The sequence below is a fragment of the Podarcis raffonei genome, chromosome 8 (genome assembly GCF_027172205.1).
Source record: "Podarcis raffonei isolate rPodRaf1 chromosome 8, rPodRaf1.pri, whole genome shotgun sequence".
In the NCBI taxonomy this organism is placed as follows: Eukaryota; Metazoa; Chordata; class Lepidosauria; order Squamata; family Lacertidae; genus Podarcis; species Podarcis raffonei.
In genome coordinates this window covers 14,942,997-14,965,225 of record NC_070609.1, presented here as the reverse complement: position 1 = coordinate 14,965,225, position 22,229 = coordinate 14,942,997, and the positions used below count along the sequence as shown (strand labels likewise).

At 44.4% G+C, this 22,229-nt stretch overlaps 1 protein-coding gene across 1 annotated transcript; it reads left to right on the top strand.

The window, feature by feature from the left end:
* Window positions 1-3,633: 3,633 nt before the first annotated feature.
* LOC128418388 (ly6/PLAUR domain-containing protein 3-like) lies at window positions 3,634-8,451 on the top strand. Its single transcript, XM_053398014.1, has 6 exons — window positions 3,634-3,795; window positions 4,235-4,355; window positions 5,351-5,488; window positions 6,517-6,702; window positions 7,445-7,576; window positions 8,090-8,451. The coding sequence occupies exons 2-6, from the start codon at window positions 4,277-4,279 to the stop codon at window positions 8,374-8,376; spliced, it is 822 nt and encodes a 273-aa protein (XP_053253989.1). The 5' UTR covers window positions 3,634-3,795; window positions 4,235-4,276; the 3' UTR covers window positions 8,377-8,451.
* Window positions 8,452-22,229: the final 13,778 nt, after the last annotated feature.

Sequence of the window (22,229 nt, the reverse complement as noted above, 5' to 3'; positions counted from 1 at the left end):
TGACTGGTTGTGCAAAAAGCAGACAACAGTTAGCCTAAGTTCCTGTGAAGCAGAACTCAATGCTCTGTCATTTTCACTCATGGATTGTGAATGGTTGATGCAACTGTTTAAGGACATTGGGGTTTCTGTGAAATGTCCTATACAAGTGTATCAAGACAATAGATCTTGTTTGGCTTTGCTGAACTCAGAGAGTTGCAAGCAAAGAACCAAGTACTTGCAGATTAAGCTACATCGTGCAAGAGAGTGTATTCAGAAAGGACTCATTCAGGTGTCCTACATGCCAGGAAATGAAATTCCTGCTGATCTGTTGTCTAAGGTTGTTAACAGAGAACAACTGAAGGTTTACGCACAAAGGTTGCAATTGGGTTGAACCACAGGTACTACAGGTTACACGGAAAGGGGGAGGATGTTAGGATATTTCCGTTCCACCTTAAAAGGGAGCAGGATGTTTGTATAACAGCCTGCGTAAGTTCCTGTCTCACAGGATGTTTATGTTGTAAGTTCGTTTCGTTTTTGGCTGTCTTGCCTGAGCAGTCGGAGCAGACGGTCATGTCTCCTTTGTTCTGACCAACGCCTAATAAACTGTAAATATGCATGTCCTGCTCTCATGCTTGTGCAACTTTTTGCTGTGTGAATTCTGCTGTTATAGTGTGCACTAAGCCTGAGGCTTAGTGTCGCTGAATTGCTGATATTGCCTGACTACGGGAGGTTGATGGATCGTCCGGCACCGAGCTTGGGGGCATCAGATGGACTTTATCTCCCTGGCAGTATCCCAACACTTTCTTCCTGGGCACCAATTGAAAGATAATGAGAGAAATATAGTTAGAAGAGAAAGAACATTAGAAGAGTGACATGCCAGTGTAATGGAAGCACTGGAAGTGATTGAAGAGTTTGGGCAATAGGCAAGTTTTAAATTAAATAAAGCCAAAACAAAAATGATGGTTAAAAATATGAATCAGGAACAAATTAAAGAATTACAAGATAAAACAGGAATCACAGTGGTCAAAAAGGTAAAATATTTGGGTATCTGGTTGATTCCCAAAAATATAAACCTATTTAAAGACAATTATGTACCTGTGTGGAAAGATATTAAAAGAGATTTAGAAATTTGGGATAGACTGAAATTGTCATTCTGGGGAAGAATCTCTGTGATAAAGATGAATGTGCTACCCAAAATGCTATTTCTATTTCAGACAGTCCCAATGATCAGTGGAACAGGACAGTTTAAAGTTTGGCAAAAAGCATTGTCAAGATTTATCTGGCAGGGGAAGAAACCTAGAGTAAAGTATAAACTTCTTACAGATAAAAAAGAAGGAGGCGGATTCTCACTGCCGAATTTAAATATATATTATGAAGCATCTTGTTGACTTGGTTAAGGGATTGGATGAAACTACAAAATACAGACATATTAGATTTAGAAGGTTATGGAAACAGATTTGGGTGGCATGCATATTTGTGGTATGATAAAGTCAGAGTTCACAGAGGCTTCCTGAATCATGCAATAAGAAAACCGTTGTATGAAGTATGGATAAAGAAGTATTAGAACATAAAACACCAATGGTGGGTTTCACCAGCAGAAGCAATTTCAGTCAAGCAGTTAAAGATGAAAGGTAATTGGCCCACATATAAGGAGTTGCTAATAGAAAGGGATAAAGTGTTAAAAATGAAACCATATGATGAAACATGTGATAAGCTAACAGGTTGGTTACAGTACCAACAAATTAATGATGTATTTGAAAAAGAAAAAAAGGAAGAATGGCTTTGAGAAATTTAGATCCAAGCTGGAAACCGAATTGCTGGAAAGTAATACAAAAATCCTATCTAAAATGTATGAGTTACTTCTAGAATGGCATACAAAAGATGAGGAAACTAAGGAAGTAATGATATAATGGCCAATAGACATTGTCCATAACTTTGACTTTGATAAATGGTCAAGGTTATGGAATACGGGTATGAAATTTACTGCAGGCATGACATTGAATGAAAATATAATGAAAGTGATATATAGATGGTATTTGATCACTACCAACTACGACTTGCCGATCAGAAGGTTGGTGCTTCAAATCCCCGCGACGGGGTGAGTGCTCCCGTTGCTCGGTCTCTGCTCCTGCCAACCTAGCAGTTTGAAAGCACATCAAAGTGCAAGTAGATAAATAGGTACTGCTCCGGCGGGAAGGTAAACGGCGTTTCTGTGCGCTGCTCTGGTTCACCAGAAGCGGCTTAGTCATGCTGGCCACATGACCCGGAAGCTGTACGCCGGCTCCCTCGGGCAGTAAAGCGAGATGAGCACCGCAACCCCAGAGTCGGTCATGACTGGACCTAATGGTCAGGGGTCCTTTTACCTTTAAACTAGCAAAAATGTATAGAATGAGTAATAAGCATTTTTGGAAATGTAAGAAGGGGATTTATAACATATGTGGGGGACGTGTGATAAAGTTAAACTATTTTGTAACAGTATTTACAATGAATTAAGAAAGATGTTCAGGTACACCTTCCCAAAGAAACCTGAAGCTTTTCTGTTAGGAATGCTAGGTGGGGAAATATCAAGAGTTGAACAGAAATTGTTTATGTATACACAGCAGCTGCTAGAATTTTATTAGTCCAAAAATGGAAACAGCAGGAGTTACCAACAATCGAAGAATGGCAGACGATGCTGGTGGAATATGCGGAACTGTCAAAGCTCACCGGGAGAATCCGGAACTAGAGTGACCAAGCATTCCAGAGAGAAGGGAGTAAATTCATATCATATATAGAGAACCATTGTAAACACAGAAAGACACTAGAATAAAACTCACAACGTTTAAAATAAGTATTCCACATCTTCATTTATATACACTATTACAACTTTATCAAACTTATTCAGTGAGGCTTAATCATCAATGGATCCCATATGGCAAATGGTCATTGCGGTCTCCACTTCCTAATGTTGAACATAAAAGTATAAATTAATCTTAGGAGATTGTAACATCATTAATTACCTAAACACCTGTTGTTACAAGAAAGGATACCTTCTTTGCAGTAATTCAGACAACACAGGATATCTATAGAAGAAATAAGTAATGCATACCCCAGGAACACCAAAGTCAATCAAAAATATTCTAAGTAATAATCAATAGGTACAGGCAATTAGAATCTACCATTCTTAAAGGAACATAATCGCAATGATATCCAACTAGCAGAGATCTAGTACATTAAGTTTTTTACATCTTCATTAGTATTTCTTAGCTTTTTAAAGATTTATCCAGTGTAAATTAATCATAAATAGATTTCACCTGCTAAATAGTCATTGCTGTCTCCACTTTTTATATTGTAATAATCAAACGATTAATATGTGACCTCATTGGTTACCTAAATTATATCAATAGAAACAGCCATGGCAAATGACTAGGTCAACACACACCACAATTGCCTCATTGCATAAATCAAGTTCAGAATACCACAACACACACGTAACTGGCTGTAAAGTAACATAACATTATATATAATGAAACTGTAATCTAATCGTCATTAAAAAATTGCAAAGCACTGTTCCTGGTGGCAATAAGATATCATATTACTATTATATGTTTTTATTGTCATAAAGTCCAAGGATAGTCAAGTCCAAAGATTGTCAAGTCCAATTATTACAAGGTACAGTTCCTGTTGGCAATGCCATTTCATACTGATATCTTCCTTCTGCATCGTCCCATGTCTTAAAAGTCTACTGCTTTTCTTTTGTTTTGGAGAAAGAGATTGAGGAAAGAGAGGGGAGGATTTCTGAAGCTTTGAATTTGTCTTTCTGCTTGAGAAAAATAGGTAGAAAGGGGGAAGAGGGGTGGGAAAGGGGAGTGGGAGTGGGAACCCCTAGACATCCGCCCGACTGTTTTTGTGATTTTTAATTTCTTTCTGTCATGGAGAGAACATTAGATGAAGAAAAAGAGAGGAAGATAGGATGGGAGAAGTGGGCGAGGAGAGCAAGAGACGCCAGCCTCCCTTTGCACCATCTCAGCTAGTTGGCCATCACTCAGGGGCTCACATGGGGCTCCATATAAATATGAAAATATGGGTCTGCCCCTATTGCACAGCTGCTTTCTTCTTTGCGTAATCCTGCCATCACCAGAACTGCTCCTATCTCCTCGGGAATTTCCTCCTGTGAAGCTCTACCTAGCACATTTGTGACTGATATATATATAACAAAACGGCCCAACTCTCTTAGATCATAGACTGCTTTTCCTTTTCCTCCACGACTCATCAGGAAACTGGTTCTTTGGCTTGGAGGGCCTCTCGGCTTCAGACCATGGAGGGTGTCGCATTGAGATGGAGAGCTGCAACAGTTGTGCTGCAAGGACTTCTGGCAATGACCTTTCTTATTTCAGGTACCAGTTAATGCTATTGGGATGTCCTCTAGTTGCAGACCTGGGTGGTTGGGTGGGAGCCAACTAGATTTGCACGGAGAAACAAGAAGGAATCCTAAGGTGTATGGAAAAAGTTCAGAAAGGGGGAACCTAGTGTAGTGTTTTTTGAAATTGTGGGAAAATTTTCCCATGGAGAAGCAGAAAATGAAGAAGACCTGAGCCTTCTGCTCCCCTCCCGCTGAAGAGGGAGTAGTGGGGAGGGGATGTTTCAGCTCTTTCTTCTGCGTGACAGCTGTCAGCCAAGAATCTGTATCCTGCCTCTAAGCAAGGGCAGTAAAAGCAGTCCCCATGGAGCTGTCTGCCTCCACCCATTTTTTATTTTTTATTTGTTCAAACTTTACTTTCAAACCTACACTGTGCTGTAGGTTTTTTCCATTATTATTTTCTATATTCTTCATTAAAAGATATAAAGTACATAATTACAAGTGCACAGAGTAAGATAAGACACAATGAAGAAGGAAAAGAAAATATGAGTACCCATGTAGAAAACTTCACCCCACCCCCATTTTTATAAATAACGTATTAGGTTAAGTTCTGGTTAACTACAATACCTTTTTGGGGGTGTGTGTTAATGCCTATTATTTGGTTGCATTGTTCTGTTTTGTCAGTTTACATCTGACTTGTGTTGGTGTGAGTTGGAACCCAACATCTGGCATTGGGCTAGATGCCCCTCCTAGTCCCATCCACCTCTGATTTAATAAAGCTCTAGGACTGACCATTCTGGGATAGTTTTGCATCCTCCTTTGATATCTACACATGAAACCACTCACTCAGGCCCCTCCTTTGGGCCTGCGGTTCAGAACAGGCACTTGGCACAAATTTCTGCCCCCTAAGAACTTCTGCTTTCACTTTAAAGGGGGAAACCTATTTCTAGTCCCTGATGACTTCCAGGCAGAAAGACATTGCTAATAGCTTCTCCAGCATCTCATACCCTTTCTCCCCACACTTCTTTTCAGGAATTTCTGCCTTGGAGTGTTATCACTACAGCTACATAGATCATCCCACATTCAAGTTCTATACATCAGAGCAGTACATTAGAAACTGCTCCAGTGCTGAGAATGTTTGCATAATTGCACAACTTACATTAACTATAGGTAAGTGCTGCTCTGTCAGATGGATCCTGTGTGGCTGCTAGATTATTAAGAGGAATAGATTTTTGAAAGGATTTTACCTTAAAGGTAAAGGTAAAGGGACCCCTGACCATTAGGTCCAGTCGTGAGTGACTCTGGGGTTGCGGCGCTCATCTTGCTTTATTGGCCGAGGGAGCCGGAGTACAGCTTTCGGGTCATGTGGCCAGCATGACTAAGCCACTTCTGGCAAACCAGAGCAGCGCACAGAAACGCCTTTTACCTTCCCGCCAGAGCAGTACCTATTTATCTACTTGCACTTTTAGCGTGCTTTCGAACTGCTAGGTTGGCAGGAGCAGGGACCGAGCAATGGGAGCTCACCCCATCACAGGGATTCATAGAATCATAGAATCATAGAGTTGGAAGAGACCACAAGGGCCATCGAGTCCAACTCCCTGCCAAGCAGGAAACACCATCAGAGCACTCCTGACATATGGTTGTCAAGCCTCTGCTTAAAGACCTCCAAAGAAGGTCTTTAAGGATTCGAACTGCCCACCTTCTGACTGGCAAGTCCTAGGCTCTGTGGTTTAAGCCACAGTGCCACCCGCGTCCCTCATGAAATTACTTACAACCCCTCAAATTCCCAGCGGGATTAACTGGGGCCTGAAATGATGCTTTGCATGCTTTCAGAATTGAGGTGCTCAAAACATGTTTTGATTCATTTTATTTTCTATTTGCAGATTGTTGTACAAATCCCTGTACTCCATTTCTTTCTTTTTTAATAAAGAAAATTCTTAGCTGATTTTCTGTGGGCTGATTTCCAACCCTGTTATTAGGCTTCTGAGGTATAACAACAGCCAGGAAGTGTGCCCTCTCCCCCCCAAAAAACAGGCAGAAGCAGAAAGCAGGAAGAACTGTGTCAGCAGTTTCAAGGGGCACTCACATAACCCAAATCACCTCACCCCCAGAGTAAAAATGGTCAAGGTAAGATCTTTGGAACACCCTGCCACTGCATCAATCTATTGTTTGTATATATGTATCCACCCTCGTTTTAGATAAAGACCTTTTGATAATGGGCTACAAAGGCTGCGCCAGCAAGGACCTTTGGGATGGACCCATATCAAGTTTCTCTGGTGACCAACACTTTGCCGTCCAGTACGATGAGAGCTACTGTCTTGGTGACCTTTGCAACGGGCATTCGATAAAGTGGAAGGTTCCCAAGACCCCTATCGAGGACACAGGTATTTTTTTAAAAGGCCACCTGACCGTTAAGTGAAAACTCACAGTTTCACTTGTTGGGTGGTTGGTTGTCAATAGGGAGGCTTGAAGAATTCAATTTTGGAGATTTCTAAGGCAAGCAGCCCTGTTCCCCAACTCTTGGGCTCCTATGCCAAAGAAAAGGTAACCCCGCTTCTCAAGAAATGTACAGGACGGTGTGCTTTAGGGTGTAATTTAGCTGCGAGAGCACGGGAAAGGTTTGGCGGAGTGGGAACATGGGGTGCGCTGTAGGGGAGGGGTGAGCTGGGGTAAAGGGAGGGGACGTGCTCAGGTGTGGGGGTTTGACAAAGAGTCTGGCAGGTTTGGCAAGTGGAGAAAGGCTAGGGCAGCAGCTCCTAGTATGTGCAAACATTCGCACACATTCTATCTTAGAGAATTGCAATGCAAAATTCGAGAAAGTTTGGGTTTCAAAGGATAGCTTTTTTTCTTCACGTATTGACCTATGCTCATATGTATTCATTTAAATGGGTTTACCCTGAGTACAATTAAGGTACTGACTGCTTTGTAAAGGGAAAATTAAGTAGGTTCACTTTGATATGCAAAGCAAACCGAAAGATTCCCCCCCCCAATCATTATTGAAGAGACAGAATAATGGGGGAGCCTCCTATGGAGCCACCCTTTTCAACCCAGCCCCACATTAGCAGCTTAATGGGGTGAGTGATGCTCAACGGGCCCCTTGCTCTTCATTTTGATTTCTTATTGCAGCAGCTGAAATAAGCAGCTCCAACCAGTGTTACTCAGGCTTTGATCATTCCTACTACGGAATATTCCAGCAGACTATGAGATGCGGCAGGGGCTACAACCGATGTTACAATGGCAGTAAGGTCATTTCAGTAGGTGAGTTCACCCTAGGAAATTTATTCCACAGCTCCTGGTCTACAAAACATTTTGCCCCCTGCTTAACAGGACTTGTTGGGAAGCATTCTTTGCAATTAATTGTTCAACCTCCCAACCTATGCAAATATGATTTATGAGTGTGTGGCCAAAGCCATTACAGAAGATAAAATACATAAAAGATTATAAAATACATTACAGAGATAAAATAAATAATTAAAATAGTTCTTAAAACCAAACGTTATGTCAGTTAAGAGTTTACTCCCTTGTAGAATTTAACTTCCTCCCACAGATTCCCCCCTCAGAATTGCCACTCTAAGGCAAAACAGGCCATTTTTTCAGAGGTGAAGGGGGCCCTGCCCCCTAAGAACTCATGGGTGTGGGTTACGCCTCAGGCTCCATGTTCTTCACAATTCCCTGTGGCGTCCCACTGCATGCTGGGAAAAGAGGGGCAACACCCCTCATGCCTAACGTTTTGTGCCTTTCTTTTCTTCCCTTCCCTCCAAACATCAACAGGAGGCCTCCGAACATCAATGATCTTCAGAACCTGCCAGCGCCCAGCCTGCATTGATATGAGAACTGATTTCACCAGTAATATAAATATCACCAGCGAGTGGGGGTCGTGTTGCTCTGGCAGCAATTGCAATAGTCAGATAATTAACCCAACCAATTATGGTGTGAGGAGCACCACCAACCCATACCTGTCTTATGATCATTATGGGTCAGGTTTCCAAGGGCTCAGTCTTCAACTTTGCCCTTTCCTGGCAGTCCTGGGAGCCACCATGCTCGGGATATGGGGGTGATGAAGGGGGTTTGGGAGCACCTGAACTGCTGGAACCTGCATTTGGGTTTGGCAAGGATGTGTTGTGGAGCAGAAAGGAAGGGAGGGAGGGAGGGAGTTAGGGCTCCAAGACAGTGACCAATTGGATGTATAGCTCATATCTATAAAATAAAATTTTATTTGGATAACTACCACCTTGGGGTCTGATTCTCCCTCCCAAAACCAAGCAATTTGTTTGCTTCCCAAGACCCCACAGATTTGGGCTGTGGTGGCAAAATACTAAGGGCTATACCCAACTAACTTCTACTCAGAGCAGATCCACGGAAATAAATAATAATAATAATAATAATAATAGTAATAGTAATAGTAATAATAATTTATTATTTCTATCCCACCCATCTGACTGGGTTTCCCCAGCCCCAGCTTTCAACATAACATTACAAACAGAATAAAACTTCAGACATTAAAAACTTCCCTAAACAGGGCTACCATCAGATGTCTTCTAAAAGTCAGATAGAACCTTATTTTCTTGACATATGATGCGAGGGCGTTCCACAGGGCAGGCGCCACTACCAAGAATGCCCTCTGTCTGGTTCCCTGTAACCTCACTTCTCACAGTGAGGGAACCGCCAGAAGGCCCTCGGCGCTGGACCAGTGTCCAGGCTGAACAGCGGGAGTGGAGACGCTCCTTCTGGTATAGCTGAAGTTAATAGCCTTGCCCATTAACTTCAATAGGACTACTCTCCATAGGACTGGCATTGGAGACAACCCATAAACTACATCTTCAATATTGTAATATTGTTATAGATTTTGGTGGACCCCTAGACATTAATAAATGCTAAGATGTTGATTATTTGGGATATGAAGGGAGAATTGAAGCTGCAGAGGAATTACAGACCTAGCCTATGCAAAATGACCTAGCCAAGCTAGGGCCATTAAGGAAGAAAAGGGGGCTCTAGAGGGCCAAGAGAACTGTCCTTCCCCCCTGCCCTGAGGTGTGAACAGAGGCTGGGGGTTTGGAAGGTTGTCAGGGGAACCGGGTGTGAGGTGACAGGAAAAGAGAGTTTTGAGCAAATGCTGCTGGGAATAAGAAGAAGGAAGAAGGACTGGCATCCATCTTGGACAGGCTGGCTAAAGGCTGGGGAAGAGAGATGCCTTGGACTTCCTCTTGAAAGGACTCTTCTGTAAGATCTGGGCTCCCTCCATGCAGATTTAAGGTGTAAATAGGTGAATTAAGCATATTTATTAAAGTTACAACAGTCTCCGTCATGTCTCAATTCTCCAAAGGACCACAGACTCTGAGTCAGTGCCTGGAACCCCATGGGCTCTTGCCACTGCTCGACAGATAGGGGGGGACAACTTTTGTGACAATATCAAGAATGGTAATCCTTTCCAACAATGGTAATCTATACTACAGTTCTGTGATTCTATGTTCCTACAACTAGAGGGCAAAGGTAACACATGGAAGATGTTCCTTCCTTCCTTCCTTCCTTCCTTCCTTCCTTCCTTCCTTCCTTCCTTCCTTCCTTCCTTCCTTCCTTGAAAAATCCACTCTTCACTCAACACAATGCAATAAAAACTACATCATATTCTTCAAACAGGAGTAAGACTGAGAGACAAGAATAATATAATGTTGTTAAGCGGAACAGATGCAATGAAATAATTGCAAATGCCCTGCAAATAAAATGCCACAAGAGGGACAAAATGTTTACTCACCAAGGGGGGATAGAAGCAGACTCTGTTCAGCAGTGATTTTAGGCAAGACAAGTATTGCTCCACTACAGACATGAGGCACCTCAGGCCCAGTGGCTGAATGCGGCCCACCAAATGTCTCTGTGTGGCCCCCAGGACTTTCCAAAGGCTGTACTCCTTATCCTCAGGTTGCAGCCCTCACTGTTCTTGACTCGCACCCTCCTCAAGTGATGGAATGACATGTACACTTGAACTATGAAATGCCTCTTGTTTTTCTGGAGGAAGGGTGGAGATGTGTGTATACAGGGATGTGGAGATTGAATGACTTTTGCACAGCTGGAATGTAGTTCACACTCCTTGCTCCTCCCACTTCTTTGCCTCTGGCTCCGCCCACCACTGGTATAAATACCTCCCCAGGTTGCCTTCTAAGGAATACAGTTCTGGGCAGCAGGAGGGGTCCCCCAACTCTGTCCTGCTCAGCTAGGTCACAGTGCTAGTTCAGTCTTCCTTCACTAGCCATGTCTTCAGAATTTTCAGCTCCAAACCAGAAGCCATTAATCAAAGTAAGCACTTTTAATTTGATTGAAACAGGGCCAGCTGCCTGAGATGTCAGGTTGCACAAGTTACGCAACGGCATGTTCGAAAGAGACAGGTTTCACTTGCAGGCAAGTTTATTTCTCAAGTTTACCAGGCGGGTTTCTATGCCTGATCTGAATGTTACCCTCTGGGAGTGCTCTTCGTTAAAGCAGGGGTGGAGGGCTGTGGCCATCCAGCTGTTAATGGACTACAAATCCCATCCTCCCTTCCTGTTGGCCATGCTGGCCCAGGCTGATGGGAGTTGGAGTCCACCAACATCTGGAAGATCACAAATCTTGAGTGATTTGAAAGGTGGAAACCCAACAGGGAAGCATATGCCCCAACTGTTCCTACTTGCCCGAGACAGTCCATGTTTGCAGTTCCCCATCCTTGGTAGGTCTTGAGAGTCCCAAGGACTGCAAAAAGATCAAACCTATCCATTCTGAAGGAAATCAACACTGGAAGGACAGATCCTTAAGCTGGGGCCCAAATACTTTGGCCACCTCATGAGAAAAGAAGATTCTCTGGGGAAAAACACTCTGATGTTGGGTAAGATTGAGGGCACAAGGAGAAGGGGACGACAGAGGACGAGATGGCAGTGGAAGACAGGAGTGCCTGGCGTGCTCTGGTCCATTGGGTCACGAAGAGTTGGACACGATTAATCAACTAAACAACACCAACATCCTTGGTATATCACTGTCCTCTAATAGCCCTTCAAAGAGTGGAAGGGAACCTTCCTTATCCTGACCACGTTCGGAGGGTCATGTGCCATTGGTGGGCAGGCCAGAGGCAGACATTGGTGGGTAGATCTGGGTGATGTGTTTACATTGCCAAAATCAGTTTGCTGTCCACATCGTGGTAACGCTTTCATAATATTCAACGTGGCAATATATCATGAATCAACATGTGTGTGTGTGCTATGTAAAAAATCATGATGTGGGGAAAACTGCGAAGCTGACCATCACTTCTCTCATGATTCCTGCCGCCCCTATTGCTCTGTACTATAAAATAAGGTGAGTTTGACCAAACTGCGGGAGGCAGTGGAAGACAGGAGTGCCTGGGATCATGAAGAGTTGGACACGACTAAATGACTGAACAACAACAACAACATAAAATAACAGTTGTAACAATATGTTACAGGTAAGTAAAAATGTATCAGTTTTAGACCTCTAAAGAACAGCAGTTGTTAGGACATTGCCCTGCTTGCCTCCCCATATTTCCATCATTATTTCAGATATATCAGTATATCGCAGTGTTAGCTGGTGATATATCATGACTCAGCCCTATTGGTGGGTCAACAAATGTAAACATTATCTTTGCACAGTGTGCTAGTTTCTGCACACACTCACACATCCTCCTCTGTCCTATATCCGGACAAACAAGAGGCATTTGCAGAATTCAATGACATATTGAGGGCTGGTGAGGAGCAGTGGCGGAGCTTCATGCTACAGCACAGAGGGCGTAGAGCAGGCGGGGGCGTGGCTGGTGCACATCCTGGGGTGGGGCGTGCATCCCGGGGGTGTGGCACAGCACCCACAGGGGCGTGTCACGCCGCCTGCAGGTGTGTGGTGCATGTACCAGGGGCGCAGCGCCCAGCACGGGGGGGGGGCAGCCGCGATGATGGATTGTGGTGCTGTGGGCAGTGTGCTCCCCCTGCCCCCTCTTCCTCCGCTAGTGATGAGGAGTGGGGCCTGAGGAGAGTACAGTGGTACCTCGGGTTAAGAACTTAATTCATTCTGGAAATCCATTATTAACCTGAAACTGTTCTTAACCTGAAGCACCACTTTAGCTAATGGGGCCTCCCGCCGCTGCCGCGCTGCTGGAGCACAATTTCTGTTCTCATCTTGAAGCAAAGTTCTTAACCCGAGGTCTGAGGGGGAGCTGTGCCGCGATGCCGGCGGTCTTCCCCCTCCCCGCATTCTTTCCTACCCAGCTTTGGGGAAGGCTGGGGGAGTTCCGGACGGGACAGGACGGGAGCGATATCGTAAAAGCCAATTTTTGTAAGGTCATGAATTTAAGCCACAGTTTAACTTTTCACAGTTGAAATTTTTTTTGGGGGGAAGTGCGTTTTATATTCGGGCCAATACAGTACTTGGGATAAGGCCTCTCCAGCCCCATTACTGGAATACTCACAATGTAAAGGACCAGGGCTGTCCATATAGGACATATTAATTTCATCTTGCCACAATCATTTTGCCGTTACTTCTGTCTTCCTTGTTGAGTGACAATAGTCCAGCATAGATTTCTGGACGAAATTTGGCAATGGAGTTCTGGATGTTTTGACTGAAGTGATACAGGCCTGTGCTCATGTAACAGCCATGTTAAAACTGCAGAGTGTCTGTTGGCAAAGATGGCTTTCTAAGAATTTCTTACCAGTTTCTTATTAGTTAAAAATGTCGAGCCAAAACAGCTGCTTTCCCGGCTCCCATCCTCCAATTAAAATATATGGTTTTTAAGCCCACGTTGAAGTAAAGCAGATAAAACAGATATGCTCCTTGCCTGTATGCAAGTAACATTAACTGCCGAGACAACTGACTTTAAAACTATTCAAGAGAAATTAAAACTAGAATAAACTGTGGAGCTCAAGGACAAGCAGCCATACTCATTAGTCCTGTTTGCAGCGCAAAATTTCAAATAATTGCATTACATGGTTTCAGCTGTATTATTTTCCAGACATTTCCAATTCCTTCCTTCCGCCTCCAGACTGACAATTGCTTGGCTTTGCTTTCCACTGGAACACACTCATCATGGGGATGGAGGAGGTTAGTTCTGGCTGGGCTTTCTTACTTAACATCTCAAACAACAGCGCCTTTCTTTTTCCTCACCACGTCAGCTTCTGGGCACAGAAGTGACTCAATCCAAACCTGTCCTTTTCTCACAGGCTCCTTGAGGACATACTTCAAGTTGCGCAGCTTCCTGTACTACCTGGGTGAGTCTGGGTCACAGATAAATGTGGCGGCCAGAGGCACAGGGAGGAAAAAGGCTCCTGTTTTTTTGTTTTCTAATGGTTCTGTAGCTTATCTTTTTCTTGCATGTCAGGCCACACCTGCCCCAAAATGCATGCAGCACAGTCTTGAATAGTATTGCAAAGGATGATGGAGAGGCTCCTGTTCTTTTAATTAACAGCTGCATGGAATTGAAAAAAGCAACTAGCTTCAGAGACCAATATCTCATCTAATTTGGCCCACATTTTATGGCTCACTGGCAGGTGTTTTTTTTAGTTTTAGTTTTTTTATTTTATTAAATTTTATTTAGCATAATTATTACAAAGTACAAATACATATATACATATATATTTCAGATAAGCACAGACACACACATATATAAACAAGAAAGAAAAAGGAAAGAAAAGAAAAAATGAGGAGGAGGAGGAGGAGGAGGAGGAGGAGGAGGAGGAGGAGAAGAAGAAGAAGAAGAAGAAGAAGAAGAAGAAGAAGAAGAAGAAGAAGAAGAAGAAGAAGGGGGAGAATGGAAGAATTTCTTCCACATTTATTCTACAAATATCTCAATAATAAAATTTCATTTTATCAGGTTTGGGTTTTTTAATGGATTCCACTAGCAAACAGATTGTTCCACATGTATCTTAATTTCTTCTCTTTTGCTTTGGGTGTCCACTTGAAAAAGAAGCAGAGCACATGTCTTTAAAAAAAATATTGCACTGTTTTAGACACTTGCTATAAGCTTTATTTTTTTTACTTCAGCAAGCCGGTCCAGACATATAATTTAGTTAAGAGCATAGGACGAGCCTCGCTGGATCAGGCCCAAAGTCCATCTAATCAAGACCAAACAGCTGCTTCTGGGAATCCTGCAAGCAGAACCTGAGCACTGAAACTCTCTTTACTTGTAATTCCCAGCAAATGGCATTTGGTTATGTATACCTGTTTTCAAAGTCTGCTGATTTTATCTTTCCCCCTTTATAATTGACAGTTATTACTTCACTGCTTTTTGTACACCACTTACAATATAAATATTTAATTGGTTTAATGAAGTGCCTTAATAAACTAATTAAAGTGTATTTTTTTAAAGAAAAACAACAAAACATTCATTTAGACGCAACCATTTCAAGACACATCTGTTGAGTTATATTATTTTTTGAGCTTAAATATATTTATTTATTGAACTTATATCCTGCCCTTCCTCCCCAAGGAGCCCAGGGCAACAAATGCACCATTTTAAAATAAAAACAAAGCAACAGTATTCTAAAACAGTTAAAAGATTCTTTTTAAAAATGACAAAAACCTAAAAGCACTTTTATTTAAAAAAATACCCTAAAAGTAATTAAAGTTAAAAACATTCTTCCATCCAATGGTGGATTTAAAGTCATTAAAGCAATGACAGGGAACCTGTGGTTGCCAAGTTGTTGCTGGTCTCCAACCCAGCCAAGGCAGCCATTGGTCAGAGGATGATGAGATTTGTAGCCCAGCAATATCCAAAGGGCCACAGATTCCCCATTCCTACTACATCAAAGGATCTGTGATGTCAGAATGAAAATACTGTTCCTATAAAGCTTATGCTGCATTGTTCAGCCCCATCCAACTCAGTCACCTGCCTTTTCTGCACAAGAGATGTGTGATTGTGGTAGGTGACAGAGGGACTGAGACAGAGAAGTTCTCAAGTTTTATAAAGTCCACTGACCACCACCCCTTCCTAATGATTCATGTAGATACAAATGATACCGCCAGATAGAGCTTTCAATGTATAGCAAATGAGACAGAGCAGGAAGCTGAAGGGCCTTGGGGCACGGGTGGGTTTTTATCACTCCTTCCTGTTGAAGATTGCGGTCCAGGAAGAGAGGGGGAAATACTGAAATTAAATCATTGGCTGGGCAAGTGCTGCTATCAGGAAAGCTTTGGCCTCTTGGACCATGGTCTTAACATTGTTGAGGACAGACTTCTGGCAAGAGATGAGTTGTACCTCACAGTAGTAAGAAAGAACATGTTTGCTAAGAGGGAACCAGGAAGAGGGCCTTCTAGGTAGTGGTGCCCTCCCTGTGGAACACCCTCCCTTCAAATGCCACGGAGATAAAGAATTACACAACTTTTAGAAAACACCTGAAGTCAACCCTGTATTGGGAGGTTGTACATTGATGCTCTCACATCTATCGTTCTGCCCACTTTTACATCTGACCAATGGAGACTAGTCCATTAGGAGGAATGCACCAATCCCTTACCAACCTCAATCTGCCCTCAGCGAGCCCCCACCTGCCTGCCTTCCCACCTACAACCAGCCCAGGGAGCAGCATCTCTGCAGCACATTTCTCTTAGACTTGCTCAGTGTTGCTACTTGTAGAACTCTGCAGGGAGAAGGAGGAGAAGGAGAGAAAAATTAGAATTACTTGGCTGTGCCTCTCATTGGCTCCATCTACCAATGGCCTCCCTGTCTTCTGTCCTATCAGTCTGAATAGCCACCAACCACCACTGCATCTGATCCTACCCGCCACTGGAATGCAGCCCCCAGAAGTTTGCTCACAAAGGAATGTGTCTGGCAGGCTGGAAAATGTTCCTCAGCCTGGGTCTACTTCCTCCTGTTTTGTATAACAGATAGAATGACTCCTAATTACAACAATTACCTTTCCATCAGGAAGGAAGGAAGGAAGACACCAAGTTACTGGAAATAGCCTTGGATGCAAAACAGTTGGAGGAAGGAGCTAGAGGAAGCAAGAGTGCTTTTTTGGGTGCTGCAGAAGCTGTCCAACAGGTTCCCCTGCTGGTCTCAACCCTTAATCTCTGACTGATGGGGAAAATGGTAACTGGTGAAGGGTCAATGTTGAGTTGATGTCAGGGGCTGGCAGGAAAGTGTGTTCATCCACAGGTCAGAAGGAAGACTCAGTGACTCAAAGGAAAGCCAGCAGTTTTGTTCAGGAAATTAGCATACAGCAGAGATCACTCAGGCACAGCTGCCTCCGTGAAGATGTTCCCAAGACTGGCTCTTGGCGCCTCCTCCTCCTTCTAACCCTCCTCTTCCAGATGTCTTCCAAGCAGGCACAAACTCCAGCAGGTGGAGGGAGGGGGCCTCAAGCTTGTCTACCTTTCTTTTCAGCTACATGTAAAACTCTGGAGTCAAAGGGGAAAGGGAGCTCAATGCAGAGAGACCAGGCAGCTGCTGTTAAGCTGTGGCACCATCTGGCCCCTCCTTGTCCTCTCCTTCAGTTCCTGAGCATAAAGTGTGGCCCTGCCTGGGGCTCTTCTTCTTCTTCACTCAAGCCCCCTGTTTCTTTCACCTCCCGACTTCCACCCTCCTCTGATCTGTCTTCTGTGCCCCACCACCCCTCCCCTTGGCCTGACCCTTCTTCCTCTGTGGCTTCCCTAGGGAGTTCCTTAGCTGAAGCTTCCCACCACTCCTTGTCACCCAGCCAGTCCCTGATAGTTGATGTGCCATTTCCATCATCCATGAAGCACTTGCAAGAGGCCAATGGCAGAGCCAGCCCATTTAAAGGGCCTGCAATCCCACACCTTCCCAAGATCCCACCTGGCCCCATGAGATGCAAAAGCCAGTAGGAGAATCACTCTCCCACCCCTGGCTATAGTGGCATCTTCACTGCCCCACAACCCACCTCCAGCTTGGAAATCCTTCAAAAAGGTCACCATAGCTGGGATTGGCCCATACAGGCAAAGGGTTGTAGTCCACTAAGTTCTACTCAGAGTAGACCTGTTGAAATTAAGGGACCCAAGTCAGACATGTCTATTAACTTCAATGGGCCTACTCTAAGTAGGAGTCTAAATTTGAAAACAACCCAGTATGATGTGTTGAGCATGGTGTGCCTAGGGATGTCAATGACTTCCCATCCCAATTGTAATCAGATCTATACAAGTTCAGCTTCTTCAATTTATCCAACAGTGTCAGGCATTTCCAGATTGCCACTGGATTATCACTGGACCCATACTTTCCACAATACTATACACTTATCTATAATTTTTGCTCCTTTCTATCCTTCTCTTTAAATAACATCTAAACTGGACAGTTTAAGAGGAAATCTTCAAGCAGAGAATTGTCCTCTGAGAGTCCTTCAAAACAGAGGACCTGCCTCTGTTAAGTAGGACATGAGATTAGCCTAGAAGTCAGTTTGAATGAGTCTAATTGGATATGCTGTCAGGGAAAAGTTCACAGGATTATAGCCTTGGCCCATTCTATCTCCCACACACCCACAACCCCAGAGGAACACATTGACACATGCAAGACAAACCAGTTCAGATTTAACTGCCAGCCAGGTAACCCTAACCCTAACCCTAACCCGTAACAATAATAAAAAAGCCTCTCCAGCTGTTTTTCTTAAAGTGAATAATTTAAAGATAGGTTTATCATTACAACAGTACCTGTCTAGGCAACTAGGATGTTAATTTCTTCGAATTTACATCCTGGAGTTCCCAAAACTGAGTTGTGGAATTGTTGGGAACACAGCTTCTTGCTGAGCAGGGGGTCAGAGTTACTGTACTTTGTCAACAGCCATGTGATAGGCTGAAATTTCACAGGTGCTCCTGTCCCAGGCATGGAATTGCAGCTTCACCTGTTGAATAGCTTCCTCTCTTATTAGCGACAGAGCATAGTCGTTGTGGCAAGTAACTCTTGATAGCCTCCTCCTCCATGAATTTGTCCAATCCTCTTTTAAAGCCACCCAACGACGGATCTACACTGGTTGTTTATATCATTAAAAATGTGTTACAGTGGTACCTTGGTTCTCAAACGCCTTGTTACTCAAACAACTTGGAACCCAAACACTGCAAACCTGAAAGTAAGTGTTCTGGTTTACAAACCTTTTTCAGAACCCAAACATGCTCCATTTTGAGTGTTACACTTCCGATTTGAGGGCCACACTTCTGTTTTGAGGGCCACACTTCCATTTTGAGTGTTACGCTGAGGTCTGCCTGTTTTTGCTATTTATTTTGCTATTTATTCATGTAAAATTGTTTTTGCTATTTATTCATGTTAAATTGCTGTTATAGGGGTTGTTTTTAAAAGTCTAAAACGGATTAATGCCAGGGATCAGCAAACTTTTTCAGCAGGGGGCCAGTTCACTGTCCCTCAGACCTTGTGGGGGGCCAGACTATTTTTTTGGGGGGGGGATGAATGAATCCCTATGCCCCACAAATAACCCAGAGATGCATTTTAAATAAAAGCACACATTCTACTCATGTAAAAATACGCTGATTCCCAGACCGTCCACGGGCCGGATTTAGAAGGTGATTGGGCTGGATCCGCCCCCTGGGCCTTAGTTTGCCTACCCATGGATTAATCCATTTTGCATTACTTTCTATGGGAAAGTGCGCCTTGGTTTTGGAACGCTTTGGTTTTGGAACGGACTTCCAGAACCAAGGTACCACTGTATTAAAATGTGACACCAGACGGTGCTGTAGAGCAGCGAGCCTTCGACAATGGAAAACTTCATTGAGAGCTATATAATGTTATACTTCATAACGTTTTTGCAGATCAGTGTAGATACAGCCCAAGTACGTGGCCAGCACTGCTTCTTTTGCATTGTGTGGAGGAGCACTTTCTTTTACCTGTCTTTTATCTTCCAACATTCAGCTTTGCTGAGGGTTCACAAGTTCTGGTGTTATGACAGATGGAGAAAAACTAGTCTCTATCAGTTTTCTCCACCCAACACATATTTTTATAAACTTCTGCAAGAGAACATAAGAAGATCCTGCTGGATGAAGACCCATCAGGTCCAGCTTCCTGTTCTCACAGAGGCCATCCAGATACCTGCAGGAAACCTTCAAGAAGGACCCAACTGCAAGAGCTCCTGCAGTTTCCAGCAACTAGGATTCAGAAGCACTACTGCTGCCCAGAGGCGTAGCAAGGCCAGGTGGTACCAGGTGCAAAAAAAAAATAATTGGCACCCCCCTCCAAACACATTGCAATTTTTGGGAACGTTGACCAACGTTGATGAGCTTTTCTTTTTAGAGAGGGTTGTTTTTAGGGAGGGCCAGCTGGAGGTGCGAGCACTGCCCGCCGGGGGTGCCAGTGCCACCTGCCAATCATGAAAATCCAACCACCGATCGCATAAAACTTCCTGCCGGGGATGCCAGTCTGATCGCTGGCCATATTTGCGAAACAGTGGACGGATTTTCACGACAATGAACACGCCAATCCTGAAAATCCACCCGCCGGGGGGGGGGGGAGTGCTGCCACGCCGATTTGCCCAGGGCAATTTGGTCACACACACCCCAGGCATGACACCCGGGGTGGACCACACCCCCCACATCCCCCTTGCCACCAATCATGGAGACAAACCATCGCCATCATGGCTAGGAGTCCTTGTTAAAGCGTAAGAGCCTTGGCAGTAAAAAGTGAAAACCACTATTAAACAACACACACACACACACACACACACAGCCTTTGTCTAGAGCTCAAAAAGTAAGCCAGAAGTCCTGACTCATCTTCTCATTTTCATTTTGTCCACCCAGTTCACCCATCACATCCAATTTCTCACACTAGATTGGCATGCATCACGTATGTTCAGCCAACCACGTGGGGGCGTGCTGCGATGGTCTGTGTTTGCATGTGTTCTGGCATGTTCGGTATGTCACATGATGCTCCAAAGTCGTAGGTGGAGGCCAATAAATCAGGTTAGGTGCTCAATCAGATTAGGTGCTGAATCACAGTTCCTGACTGTGCTGAGTCACACGCAGTCAGCCCCATTCTTTCCATGATGCAGAATCATCCACACTAATCCTGGAGGTGGAGCAGGGACCACCTTAGCAACAAGAGACCACTCCTACACCTGAGTCACCCTGTTGCATTGTGGAGTTGCCAATTTTTCCTATGGTTTTTGCTGCGCCTCTAAAAAGCTGTTTCATTTACAGGCGTTAGCAGGAGACAAACTTTTCTCTTTATACTACGAAAAGCTCCACTAGGCAGCTTCTGCAGATAAAGCTGTTCCTAAATCAGAACTATACCTTTCCATCATTATCTCCCTCCCTCCTTTTTCTCACTTAAATTCAGAATGAGCAGGGGAGCAGCTGAGGAGAGTTGATTCCAGGATTTTCAGAAGCTGTCACAGTTTCTAATTTGATCCCAGAATGTCCTGCTTTTTCTTGGAACATCCCTATTTTCATCAGAGAAATGATGGAGGGTATGGAGTTATGCAACCCCCAAGCCAAGGAGATAAGTAACTAGGCAGAGAACCAGGCAGAGGGCCTTCGCAGTAGTGACACCCGCCCTGTGGAACACCCTCCCATCAGATGTCAAGGAAATAAACAACTATCTGACTTTTAGAAGACATCTGAAGGCAGCCCTGTTTAGGGAAGTTTTTAATGTTTGATGTTTTATCGTGTTTTTAATATTCTGTTGGGAGCTGCTCAGAGTGGCTGGGGAAACCCAGCCAGATGGGCGGGGTATAAATAATAAAATAATAAAATAGTAATACAACCTTTAGAAGACATCTGAAGGCAGTCCTGTATAGGGAAGTATTTTTTAAATGTTTTATTATGTTTTTTATATAGGTTGGAAGCCACCCAGAGTGACTGGGGCAACTCAGTCAGATGGGCAGGGTATATCTATATCACCATCACCATCATCATCATCATTAAATAAGATATCCCTATTTTCATCGGAGAAATGTTGGAGGGTATGCTGTAGCTGAAATACCAGTTTCTGGGAACTGCAGTGTGGAGAGACTTTTTGTGCTTGAATCCTGCTTGCAAGTTGGCCACTGTGAGAACAGGATGCTGGACAAGACGGGCCATAGGCCTAATCCAGCAGGTTCTTATGTTCCTGTCAGAAGCCCCTGCCACAAATGGAAGCAGACTGTGATGGCCTGGGACTCAGGCTCAGATTCGGAGCCAGAGGAGTCTCAGTCCGCACTGGATCCTTTGCCCCAGGCGGCATCTGAACCAAGTCTGGGACCCAATTCTGAAGAACCCCAGTCTGCACAGGTTCCCCTGCAACAAGCACCAGCTGGGCCAAGTCAGGTGCCTGAGCCTGCCCTGGCTCCACATGCAAGGATTACCTCATTGGCTCCAGCTGGGCAATCACTTACAGCTGCTCCACTACCAGTTGGGTCAGGAGAGGCTGAGGTGGCCTCTGGGTCTAGTAACCCATTGACATCTTCCAAGCTACAGAGACTGAGGTCTGAGAGAAGGAGAGACCTGAGTACTCACAGGAGGAGTGCTTTCCTTCGGGCGAGACATGGTGGTGAGTCACCAGGGGACCAGGACTGGCCGTTACCCCGTCAGAGATAAAAGGCTGCTGGACCCTGCCCCAGGTTGCGGGAGCAATGTTGCTGTTTGCCACAACCTGCCTGTGATCCTATGCCTGACCTTGCCTGGTTTCCTGCCTCGTGTCCTGCCTTGGCCCTGTCAGACTGACTCCTCATGGAACCCTTGGATTTGGGACCAGACCTGGACCACATTACTTGGGTTACCCCCAGGCCCAGAACACAGACCTTCCAACCGCCCCCCTCTCCCAATGCTGCACCACTCAAGGAGACAGTGGAACTCCTTATCCGGGTAGCCTTACGACAGCATCTTCTGTAACCTCTGCAAGAGCGGTGCTTTCTCCAGGTCCCGCTCGCTGCCCAGACTTGCCCACAATTATCTTCACCTGCCTCGAAGCCCTGGGCTAACAGCATCAAAAGATATCCCACAACTGGCTCTTCAGGTTTCCCCG

What these genes read in the sequence shown, in the direction of transcription:
- LOC128418388 (XM_053398014.1), top strand. Translation starts at nt 4,277, where the DNA reads ATGGAGGGTGTCGCATTGAGATGGAGAGCTGCAACAGTTGTGCTGCAA. An exon ending in ACAACTTACATTAACTATAG is followed by an intron (nt 5,489 to 6,516) that starts GTAAGTGCTGCT and finishes CCCTCGTTTTAG; the next exon opens with ATAAAGACCTTTTGATAATG. An exon ending in CAGTAAGGTCATTTCAGTAG is followed by an intron (nt 7,577 to 8,089) that starts GTGAGTTCACCC and finishes AAACATCAACAG; the next exon opens with GAGGCCTCCGAACATCAATG.